Source organism: Columba livia, chromosome 4 (genome assembly GCF_036013475.1).
Source record: "Columba livia isolate bColLiv1 breed racing homer chromosome 4, bColLiv1.pat.W.v2, whole genome shotgun sequence".
NCBI classification, from domain to species: Eukaryota; Metazoa; Chordata; class Aves; order Columbiformes; family Columbidae; genus Columba; species Columba livia.
Window position 1 is genome coordinate 71,031,356 of NC_088605.1, and position 13,150 is coordinate 71,044,505.

General features: G+C 38.8%; 1 protein-coding gene across 2 annotated transcripts in view; it reads right to left on the reverse strand.

The window, feature by feature from the left end:
• The window catches only part of EGF (epidermal growth factor), a 61,172-nt gene extending 59,338 nt beyond the window's left edge, over positions 1 to 1,834 (reverse strand). For both annotated transcript variants that reach the window (XR_010472458.1, XM_005515250.3), the window contains exon 1: positions 1,136 to 1,834. Coding sequence is in view for 1 of the 2 variants with exons in the window: in XM_005515250.3 (XP_005515307.2) it covers positions 1,136 to 1,262 (127 nt within the window). In the remaining variant the exon portion in view is untranslated. The remainder of the gene's footprint in view (positions 1 to 1,135) is intronic.
• Between the last annotated feature and the right edge of the window lie 11,316 nt (positions 1,835 to 13,150).

Genomic DNA, 13,150 nt, shown 5'->3' on the forward strand with positions numbered 1-13,150 from the left:
TTCACAATGTGAAGCCAAGCACAGTAAGAGGTGGCAGTATGGAGATTCAATTCAGAAGTATGCTTCTCATTTGAATTCCAGCATCAGTGTGGAAGCACCCTAGGTGTGTTTGGCTCAAAGATAAACCTTCAGTCAGGTTTAGGCATTTTTTGTGTACAAATGATATCTCCTCCTCTCTCAATACGAGAGCATACTTCTATTTTAATATGTATACTTCTATTTTGTGCTTACAAGCTGGTATTTCTTGGCAGAATGCACAGAGGAGGCACCTGTTATTAGATCACTGGACTCATGTCAAGAACTGAGTCAGAGACTCTGAAGCCCAAGCAACTTAAGGCAAAAGCATTAACTCCAAGTATTAGGTCTATTTGCTTGAATCCTTACAGAGCATTTCCTCAACTCACTACTGCAAAGCCCACAACTTCATTGGCCCTGGCTTTCTAAAAGAAAAAAACATGGAATTCAGGGTGGCAGAATGCGGAGAAGGGTTCTGTCATTCTTTGTCTTACACTTTGTAAAGAATAGGAACCTGCATTTGACCTGCTCAAAATAGCAGAGTTGATTACACATAGTATTAGTATTATCCATTTCACCTGAACTTTAGTACTACAGTATGAAACACAGCTATGATTCATGTTTGTGTGATATGCATTATTAAATTATAAACACACATATCTGCATACACCAATAAACATAGAAAGAGTAGTTTTAAAGTTTTATATATATACAGACTAATACATACAATTAAAATAATCTATTTATATGCATACAGAAGTACAAAAATACACCCATACACAAGTTGTACATATATAGAAGCACAAATTAGTACATGCAAATGCATTGAAAAGATGGAGACACTAAAGCTGCGAGAAGAAATTTTGATAACTTGAGAACAGTTCAGATCTCTGTTTGGTGACAGTTAAACTGACAGACAGGTGATTTATTTCTGAAAAACAAACTAAATAAAATGAGTTCTGTTCATTATGACAAATAAAAGATACTGAGGATTTGATTTATCAATTCTGTCAGTATCACACAAGCAACCTGTAAAAAACTCTTGGAAAATTATAAAGCTCAATTAAGAGAATACAAATGCGATTTTTTCTTTTTAATCTGTGAATAGTCAGCAACTTACCTATACAAGCAGAGTTTTCAGTCTTTAATCTGTATCCATTAGGACAGTTCCGGTGCTGCAGAGTTGAGAGGCTGACAAAACCAATTTTAAAAATCACTGGCAAAAAAGCAACAACGAAGAGAAACATAATCTTGAGGGTTATTTGAACTGTCACTAGAGAAAAACTAGCTTGTATTCAGTCATATCCAGGACAAGATGAGCATGTGTAATCCCAAAAGGTTTCTGCAATCTCCTGCTTTACACTCAGACATCTTATCACAACACCAAGTTTTATCTTTGCCTTGCGTTTCTTGTCACTTTAGCCCTTACTGTGTCTGACTACAACCTTGAAGAAATTCCTGGGAGATTTCTTCCCCACAGACGCTGGGTTTTCTCTCTCACTCTCTTTCGTTCCTTTTCTTTCCTTTTTTTTCTTTTTTGGAAGCCAAGTATGAAATGCCTGACACTCTTGCCACAAATTTAACACAGCTTAAAAGCAAGTTCACAAGGATCACTGTGAATTTCCCCGCAACCAGTAAAGCTTCTGCTTAAAATCTTAAAAGCAGAGAATTTGGAAAACTGTTCAGCACAACCCTCAGTGGAGTACAGGGAGTGAGATCTCCAGGTACCGAGCTTCTCCAAAACGCAGTTGCTTTTTACATACAAACTTGGACAGGCTCCTCTCTTCTTTTTAAAGCTCCGCTTGCCCCACCTCTTCTCTTTTTAGTACCACTTGAGTGAACCCTGTGTTTGCAAATAGTAATGTGGTCAGTTCCTTACTATAGGGAACTGAGCCAGAATGCAGATACCCAGCCACCCATATTAAATACACTCTATTTAGAAAAGCAGCCCCTCCTGCTTGAGAAGTACCTGTGATATGCCAGCTAAGTTTTATTTCTCAGAGGCTGTAGGCAGGTTTATAGCCTAACTGTTCGATCACGATTAGCTGCATTCATTTTAATAACATCTCGTGTTTTAGCACCAGAAACAAACTTTGTAATCAAAACATTTCATGCAAAAGTGGGGAGGGGGGGAGGGGAAAAAATATGCTCTAGTTTCTCCAGCATATATCAACTGGAAATACAAATTGGCTTAAGGTCAGATTCAAATCTAGGGGGTGTGTTTGTAATTCTGCTTTCAAAATTGAGGCCATCTCTCTTATGTCTGAATTTGGCCCATGTGCAGTTCCAGGAAAACACCTGCTGTCAGAGACCAAGGCAACGTGTTCAGATTCTGCATCTCTCACACATGTTGCAGTCATTTATATGCACATATCAGTGCTGGAAAAGGCTACTGATGTGATGCAGTGCTCTTTCACACCTGTGTTGCTGAAGTATATAAACTAGATAAATTCTGAGTGCATGAAGTTGATAATTCTTCTGGTATTTAAATAAATAAATAAAAATCTCCTTTTTCCCAGTCCTTTTGCCCAGATCAGCAAAGCTCTAGAGCACAAGCAGAAGTGATTTGTTGAATTTTGAATGTGCTCAGATTTAAGTAGGTGTTCAAATGGTTGCCAGGCTGCACCAGCCTTTGTTGAGCCTCACTACTGTGAGGTATTCGGTTCTGTTGCTTTTTTCTTTCCTTTTTGTTTCTGCAGTGTTGTGCTAGAATCAGTTCTAATACAACAGCTGGAAACAGCAGCAGCACCAGCCTGTAACCTACAGCTGTACAAGTTCCGTCCCTGGGAATTTCACCTCCCTGTATTCCTCTGAATTGATAAGAGTCCAGACTTGTACTGTTAGAAAATAAGCATGAAACCTGATTATAAATTTGGCCTCTCTCCCTTAAAAGCAACTTTTTCTTGATGTTTCTGCCTGAGCGTTGCCATATTCTGCTCACTCCGTCTTTATTGCTAAGCTAATGCAACAAATTACATCCAGACTGACAAATGGTAGCTGCATTTCCACACATTCTGTTCAGAACCGAGTCTCTATTCTGCATGCTATAAAATACAATAATAGAAATGTAAATTATGCAGGGCCAGACTCATGCCAAACAGCATTTGCTTCTCCAAATAGTCCCCTGGAATACAAAAGGGCAACCAATGTGAAAGAGCAATATAATGCCATCCCATCTAGGATTACAAGATCCTGCCCGGGAGCTGCAGTACGTTCCACCTTAACCTCTTTTACTAATTCTGCAGCCGTCGGTTCTCCCTCACACAATTTTCTTCAGTGTTTAAGCTGGGAGCACACAACCTAAACAGCTCAAAAGGAATGTGTCACTGCTTTGTGAGCAACCACCAGCAGAGTGTTTGCCAGACGGTGAGGGTGGCCACCCCAACCCAGCCCTGACCTCTTCCAGGGCAGACTTATAGAAACTCACGGAAGGAGAAAATTAATAAGCTCTCCCTTTCCTATTAAAACCCAGAAGCAATTTAATCTCTTACACTCTTTTAGTCTCTCATTTACACAAACTGTCATCTCTGTACATCTCCTCCAATCTCCACCCCACCCACCTACCCCCCATAACCCATCCCTCCCCCAGTTCCATTTCCCTTTTTGCCTTTACTCAAAACACAGCCAAAGGCATGTCCCAGAATTTATCTTTGTTTTTCTCTGAAGTAAAAGTGAAGACAGAACTATCTGACATACCAATAGCACAATGATCTTTTCTAGAAGAAGAGACCTCTTCACTGCAATCAGGTAATGCATGGTTAATAAAGTAATTAATTAATTTTACCATCCTGGAAGTATAGGGAAGGTTTAGAAGCAGGAAGAAAAATCTCTTAATAATAGGATTACTTTTTTTACCCTCATAAACCAAATATACCTCAGACCACAACTAATCTGCAGACCCACAATACGATATGATATGATATATGATATGATCTCTCTCATATCCAAACAGTCAAAACAAGAGAAAAACATTCTGGGGAACTACATAGTACATGACTGACTTATGACATTTATCAATGTGAGATGACTGCGTTAAGCCTCTATGTTAGCAGACATAAACGAGTAGTTAAAATAGCATGTTGAAACAGTCATTTGGCACTCTGAAGATAAAACTGAAGATAAAGCAAGTCATTTGTTACCATGAATAAGGTCTATGCAGCTTGCTACATGAGAACATTTAAGAAAGGATCTCAGCAACAGGTATGGCATTACTTCAGTAACAAGGCCAAAAAATAAATCCTCCCCATGGTTTTGTGCTGTGTTTCCATCCCAGAGATAGCTCTGCTTCACCCACCACAAAATATTTTCTACTGCACGTACTATAACAGCCACTCTAAAAGATCTCTCAGAACAAAGGCACTGGCTGAAATCAAATTTCACTGATTTTCAGACTTGCTGAGCACTCAACATTTCCATTGACATCAGTAAGAGATTGGAACTTAAAACATCAGTCCATAGATTCTTCATCTATCACAAGTATTGCTACTTTTACTCTTTTTAACATATGAATTCTGGCTTGGGAAGATGAATAATTAAAATGAATTTTTCAGTCAACTTCTGTCTCCACATTACAGACCTTTTCAGATGCTTCACTCTTCTTGTGACCATGATGCTCTTTAGAAAATTAACTCCAGGGAACATGTTATGTTTTTCTTTTACAGCTACCTCACTGAGTATGTGGAAGAGAGTCATTGCATTTGCCAATATAACTCACTTTGTCAGATTAACTCCATTTCACCTGGTGTGTCTATTACACCAGTTTGGCGTAGCTATACAAACACACACCTGCCTAAGCTTACATCTGTGTATCACATCTCAAAGGCAGAATCAAACAAGTTGGACAACAAATAGGAGCAAATGTAGAAACAAGCGTTGTTATGGTCAGTTTTCTGCAGCAAAAGCACCTGTGATTAACTCAAAGGTGGAATAAAACACATTGCGAACTGCTGGGCATGTTCATTTACCTACAATTCATATCATAGATTTAAGAGATCTCCAGAAGCAAATATTTCCTAATTAATAAGTATCTGAGCATTTAGAATCTCCTGAAGAACTTGCCCAGAGCCTGCTGGAAGTAAGCTTGCAGTGGAAGCGCATTTTTTATGTGACAGCATTTACTGCATCAGATAATTTACAGGCTCAGTACAGATCTAATGCAAACCACTATATAGTTATCATACCCTGCCCACAGTGGCCAGAAGAGTCCTGCATGTGGATTTCTTGTGCCATATCAGAGAGTAGTTGGTACAGAAAGCAGCAAGTGATCATCAGCAAGGGGGTCTGACATGGAGGAGGCAGCTTGACCCGACACCACCTCGGAGCGAGTCTCACAGCTGCAGGCAGTGCAATGCCAGATTCTATCGCAGACGCAAATGCCGCTGTGAGAATGATATCCCAGAACTTGGCATCCAAACCCTGCAGCTACCAAACACACCCTGCGTGAGGCCGCAGCTGTCAATTCTCCATCTAGACAGGGGCAAGGAGAGAAGAGCAGTGGGGAAAAATGCAGACGTAGTAAGCACAAGCAACAGCCCACATTATATTTAACTTTTAGATAGTGGTTCTGCATACTCTGAAGCTTCTGACAGATCCTGTGTTGCTGGTGGGAGTGTGAATACAGAGGTCCCAGTTCAGACTCAAGTGACAGTGGTGATTTCAGGAGAGGGAGAAACATCTTCACAACAGTCCCTTTGCCTTTGGAACCCTGTGAAAACTACTGCGCTACAGGAGTCTCCCGAGATTACCTGCAGGAGTCAGAAATAGTATTATTCCCACGGTGGTTTTGAAGAAAATGAAACAACCTAACAAAGGTTTGGTCTTAAGGACTGACCAAGCAAGCACTAAGCACTGGGTTAAGCATTAAGGACCAGGGAAAATGATTTTGTAACAGAGCAGTGTACAAGTGATTGCATAACCAACAAACAAGCAGCAAGCAAAGTGGTCATTGACAGTCACATACATTCTTACACAATGTCTACTCAGCTGCACAGCAACGAACTATGTTTGTTGAGCTGAAGAGTGAACAAACAGATTTCTGAAAGATAAAGATATAGCTCCCTTATAGCTGCCAGTATGTATTGGTTGGCGTAGCCTTTGCCTTCCACTGGGCTGTCGACTGGAAAACCAGGAGAACTAGCAGTGAAATCAGGCACAATTAGACTTAGTAAATTAAAATGTCTATGGATGCACAGACAGATTTGGTGGCTGCCATAACCATATGTACAGCGTATTAAAAGATTCCTTCGTTCCATCTACATTCACGCCACAGGGTTCCTGCATGATTGTAGCACACTGTGCAAGAGCCGTGCACTTCACCATTCACTTTTTTATAACAAAAAGGACCAATACTTACCTTTTGCATGAAGGAAGGAGGGTTCCTTAAATTTAATAGCTGTTATAAAGTACACTGAGATCTTTGTATGTAATGCAGTATTCAGAATTGCAAGGTACTGCTTACTGGTAAGATCACATAGAGAGAACAAATTAGGCCACAAAATAGAAGGAAAAAGAGAAAATTAGTTTGGGTTTGTACATTAGTGGCATCAGAAATGAAAAACAATCTTCTTGCCAAGTGATGTTGCAAAGCACTGAAAACTTTGAAATATCATTTGTTACTCTCAGAACGCAATATAAGTTTCATTCTATACAGAAAATCATGGTAAATATACACTTCAAAGGAGATTTGTTCAGGTTTATACTTCATTTCTATGAAAAAAAATCATTACACTATATTGCAGAAATTTTTATTTCTCCAAGTGCAAACTAAGTTTATTATAATAGAACTATTCTTAGTGTTATGAAATAAAACACACAGAAGCCTTTACTAGAACAGACAACATAAGTAGGAATACACCACTTAGCTTAAAGTAATGAGAGCGTTTCTGAGACTCACTGCCTTATACACTATAAAAAAAATGCTTCACCCTCTAAAGTCACTTCACAAGCTAGCGAATGAAAATCACAATAATGATGAACACAGTAGTTAACCCAAAATCATCATCTATAAGATCTACCCCAACCTCTTATAACATCTTTATTAAAAAACAGAGTACTACAAGGCCATACTGTATAATATTGCAATTTTATTGCAGTTAAGGTGAACTGGGCATTAAGACAAAGTTATCAAAGGGAGTACCCACCCAAATCCTCCTCAGCAATGCCCATGGGAGAGGGTTTGGTGTACCTCTTGGGCAGTGCTTTGAAAATCAGCCGTAGGTGCCCAGTTTTCCAAAATCAAACAAGACTAGTAAGGGGAGAAGGGCACAGGAAATCTATTCTGAGAGTTTGCATGTGTTTCCCAATGCTAAAGAAACCTCTCTGTTTGCACATTTACATTTTACTGCCTTATTTAGAACTGAACTGACAGGCAAGGCACAAGGTGTCATAAGGAGAAACCCAAATACCTAAAATATCTGGATCAAACAGTACAATTCTAATACCATCTGTATATCTCTAGAGAGACTTGTAGAATGACCTACCTTATGTATGTTGGCATAGAAGTCAAAGACATCCCTACTTACATTCTCAATGCTTATAACTGCTCGTTGCTGCAAAACATGCAGACCAAGGGCAGGGACGCTCCTCGAATGTTGCTGGATCACAGGCTCATCTTCACGTTCCAGGATTAAATACTCAGAGTGACAGCTCTTGCTTCCAGACACGAAGGAGAAACTGATCCTGAGCTCACTGAAGTCAATATCAAACATCCATTGACTGCATTAAAATCATCGGACTAGGCCTATCTTAGGAAAGGGTTGGAGTCTTGTCTCAACCATCAACATGGTTCTATATAAGCACATTTCTTCTTTTTCCCACAGAAATCAAAAGAAATTAGGTCCTTGGGTGAGAGAATCTCTCTCTCATATGCTCTCCAGGGGCTGCTTAAGTTTTTTTTTTTTAAATCTGTATAATTTTTAACTTAGTCCTAATACTTGTAGATAAGAGAAATATTGAAAAATATTTCTAATATTTTAGAAAAGATTAGTAAAAGTAAAGGGAAAATAAGAGGACAATCTAAGGTTTCAGGATGGCTTTCACACTATGCACTTTTACATCTGTCCCAAACACAAGCTACCATTGCCTGAGCACATGGAATAGAACATTTCTCAATCTTATGTCTACTAGAGGTTGCAGTAGCAAACTTTAAGTAGCAATTGACACCAGCATTCCTTTTCTTCTACTGCCAGTAACAGCCACCTCTTCAATACTACACAGCAAATCAATTATATCTTCAGAAATTATCAGTTATTAAAAATTCTTCGAGTCATAATGTTCTGTGGATCAAGTTTTCAGCTATTACTAATGTTTTTGTAATAAGATGAAGAAGAACAATCTATTTAGGGCAGAAACATTCAAAAGAGGAAAGCATTACAACTATTTAGGGCTGAATGGTTTGCCTGTACTGCTGCATGGCTCTTGATAATTCTTCCTACAGCTGCACTCACGATGAATAAATGACAATATTTATACTTCACATCACTCTGTTTTTACCAGAACCCATCAGATTAAGCATATTGTTTGATTCAGACATATGTACAGACAGGAAAAGAATGCCATATCTTAGCTTCATGTGTTTAATATAGACCCATCTACAATGAAAATTTAGCTCTGAAGTTGTCATGATTTCTCCTGAGTAACCAACTGGACTATTCCTAGAAATAATGTGGTCACTATTTAGTAGCTTAGAAGAAAATAAAAGTCTTTAATGCAGCAAAGCTCTTGGCAATCAGTGCTCAGGCACAGTGGTTAGGGCTTGAAGTAATACCCTTGAGACTGGAGTGCTGAACCCAAAGCAATTGCTCTTCTGTGACCAGCTGAATTGCAGAGTTACTCAGAAGCAGCATTTCCACAAAACTAGAAACAGTATTTAGACAACACCAAAGGAAATTATAAGCTACATTGTCTGTGGCAGTCACTTAACCTTTCTGCAGCCTCATTGCTTAGGCAGTAGATAAGTTTTGTGAGTGGCAACTTTATGGCAGCTGGCAGGGCTATTGCTCTTAAACTGGTGACCTCTGAGAATGGTGGAACTGCTATGAAACTGCTGCACATAAGCAAAAAGATCCCCCCTCATGCACAAGAGTGCCAGGCAAAACACAAATCCCTTGGCTTGAGTCAGCTATTGAGGCCAACTCAAAAAAACAATGGATAGTTTTTGTTTGTCTGTGGTCATCCATGGTTATTTACACACACCAGGTTTGTATCATGATGAAAGGAGGCCATTCAGTTGCATCTTCATAGGCTCCTTTATCATGCTGAAAAGTTCAGTCATCTCTTGTCTCCTTAACAGAGAGTCAGTCATCCTTACAGACTTTTCTGGTATAATTTTTTTTGAGATAGATTTGAAATGTATTAGTAAGGGGCACTTTGTCTGCCTATCATTGTTTTATCAACACAGGAAGTAGTTTACGATCTACCTGTCACGTTGCTGAAATTATCAAGATGTGGAAGCATCTTCTAAATATCTCCCATGGTCCAATCTCTCACCAGACACTTGCTACTTGTGTGTAGTTATTCTTGGTGTCTGAAAGCTGCCCAAAACACTGTGTGACAGGATCCATCTCACTGCCACTAGAGCACCACTCCACTAAGTCTTGAGCTACTGGCATTTGCTGAAATGGCCGTGGGCTTAGAAACATCATCAAATGCCAGTTCCCAGGATATGGTCAATAAGTTATTTAGATCATCTTTTCAGAACCAATTCCTATGTTTTATCCCCGGCCCACGCAAGGTCGGCATCACGCAGTTCATAAAGAGCATGGCCTTTTGTGGAATTTACTCCAAATATTCATCAGAGGAAGAAACCTCATCAGTTGAGATATATTTTTAGGTGGTGACATTTGACTTCAATTTCCTCCAGGCCTGTACCCCTGCCCTTTTGATGAATCACAAGTTATTTGTACTGCGATGGGCTTTCTACAGTTAAAGTTTTGTCAATTCATTCTGCCCAGAACTTCCTATAACTGCAAAGGATCAGAAAGATATGCAAGGATATGTTTTAACTATAACAAATCCTATAAAAGTAGACCATCTTCATAGTACATTTCTCTCTTCAGTTTCAATATTCTTCTCCATAAAACTGAAAATCATTCTGGCAGTGCTGTCCAAGTTCACTTTCTAGCTGGTAGTTGCCAGCAAATACTGCCCTAGCTTTCTCCACTTAACATGTAGCCCATCTCATTTTTACAGTTCAGTTAGACTCCCTTAATGGCAAAGGTGTCAATCACACAGCTCCTTGCCTGTATATTCTCAGACTCAGAAAGCCACCCTTTGACTTTCCTTCAGCCTAAGCCAGGATTTCCCTTTCCTAAGTCTTGTTACAAAGCAGCTACTGCAACCCCTGAATTAATATTGAATATAATGAACAAATCATGTACAAAACCACAGTCTTTTGTCTCCCAGACCAGATTTCTGTTAACTCTACCGAAGATGTTTCCTTGATTCATTTAACAGAATGTGAATTCTCACTATTCTTCCTCCTTGCGGCTCTTACCCGTGATTTTATAAGCCAAAAGATTGGTGAATGAGGCCTTTCCACTCAGGGAACTGAGTTCTCTTCAGCAGGGTGTTTTTATTCTTTACTTAATCTTATTTCTGTGTTTCCTGTAGGAATTTCTTCCCTGCTACTCATGCATTCCCCTTCACCACAGCCTGTTCGCTTGTTTAGAATCTGTGTTTGATCAAGTTGCCAATTTAATGCTCTCCTCCAAGGCAGACATGCACATAAATAGTTATACTAAAAAATTTTGCTTTGTGTCCCAGCTACCAAACTATCATTTATGTGTTCTGCTGCTACTGACTGCCTTTCCAAATGTCTATCTGCTGCTGATTCTGGGCCTTTCCAGTCTTTTATTAAAAAACAAAAAACTAAACAAAAAGGCTATTGTTTAACCATTATACCTTTTTTTTTGGCATCATTTTTGGCTGATCAACCCTTAAAAGAATTTTCTTGTCCATTCCTCTAATTTCTCTACGAATGTCAATGACCTTTAAGAATCACTATTTTTTTTGTCTCATATCATTTGATCCAGACTTCATTTCTATATGAATCTTTGGTAGTAAGAAACTGAAAACTGAAATCATCTTGTGACAGACTGAACTTTTGTCTGTACCAATTCATATTCAGGCAATCTCTAGAGCTAAGTCATTGTTAAAGACACAAGAAAATGTCATTTGTTTCTATCAATAAACAAGGAACTTTACAGTTACCTCTCCTCATGAAGTTCCCATTACAGTTGCAAAGAAATAGCTCATACAGATATTGGACATAATGTCTATTCAATCATTGTGCCTGACCAGAACAAAGACCGTTATTTTTCTGGCCTGTGAAAAACGTGGCTTGCATTGTTTGTGCTGCTCATTACCCTATCCAAAGGGAATGTCTGCTCCTCTGTCAAATAGTAAAGAACGCTCAAACAAGCTAAGGAACAAATAAGCAGCACTTCTGTGCATGAAAATTTGCCTCTGCCATTCTAGTGAGATTCTTTCCTGATATTGAGAAATCATTTGGAGCAATCTTCTATTAAAAATATTATGCTCAGACTTCAGAATGGAGTCAGAACGATCTGCACAGAACTCAAGGAACTGAGTGTTTTCTGGATATTGATCCAACACAGACATGACAGCAAACATTACAATTGCAAGGTGTAAGTGTCCCTCAGCCATGAAGTTTGAGTCCCAGAACAGGCAGGAGTGTTGTGATTCTTGTTTTCACACTCTTGCTTCAACAGGAAGGAAATTACTCCACCATGTCACTTTTATGCTAGAGAACAAGAAATACCAAGTACTTTTTTAAACCAATCAGTGAGAAACCAGAACAGGCCACTCAAGACCTGAGACCATGCCCTGGAAAAATACCCATGGATAATATCACTCCTGTGTAATCTGAAGCTAGCAGTACGCTGAAGGATTAGTCTAACATAGAAGAAGTCTTTAGCCAAAGTGAAGGATGAAATTTAAAAGGCAAAGAAAGAAGTAACATTAAAGGACAAAGTAATGCTATTCCACATTTATTTTGCCATTCTTTATAGCTAGTTGCTTACCATACACTTATGCTGTCTTCTTTCTCCCTCTGTGATTTAATTTCCACGTGATCTTAAACACAAGGGACCCAGATATGAAACAGAAAATATAATTGGTATGAGTTATTTTTGGAGGTTCAAACATTTGGCCAAATCTTAGCAGCGTAAAATTCAAGACACATGACTCAGAAGTTGATCTGATCAGCCCGTGGCATTAGACTTCAGCGTCATTAACTAAATCAGGTTCTTAAAAAAAACAAACAGGTACTTATGGGTATTGGACTTAATTTCCTTTTTCTTCAACAAAGGTGTAATTGTTTTAGAGACTGGAAAATACTACAAAGCAGACTGTACCTATTGTTTTGTTCTTATTTTCCAAAACAATATTAAACTGGAAAGAATAAGTGAGAAAGAGTTAAGCAAAAGCATGATCTGAAGATTTGTTTACGAATTTACTTTTTGAAGGATAAGAGAAACTGTTTGAGGACTCTAAAGGTTTCCTGCAAGTGTATGCCTAAATGAATGAAAGGACTAATAATATATCAACAAAGCTCTTCTTTAGTTTACTGAATAAGCAACTCATTGACTTTATAGTTGCACTGAATCTACTAGTAATTATTCTGGATTTTTCTTACTTTCTCTCTAGTTCAGTATCATGTCTCAAGCGCCAGCAGCCCCTACCAGAGGCCTCAGAAGAAGCTATTTCAATTCTGTCTGAGGCAACACTGGAATATTCCATTCCTGCCCTCAGTGCACACAGACATAAAGCTCCCTTCTCCTGCATTAAGAAGAAAACACAATGATTTTTAACCTTCTCTGGACACAACATATTTCACCGAGTCCTCTCTCAGTCACCTTAGTTTCATTAAAAAACCAAACCAAAACAAAGCCCCCACACCACTACCAAATTCCTTTGACTTATAAAGATGTGCCAAATATTTGATTACTCATCATGTTTCAGAATAAAGTATTCTCTTGTCAGAGTATCTTCTCTGAAATGTACTAATTCACACATGTGGGTAAACTGGTATTCCTCTGTTACGACAGGTTACAGTTATGGTTGTTTGCACAGTCAACTCCTTTCATAACACTCTTAAGCCAATCAAGTGTCTTTC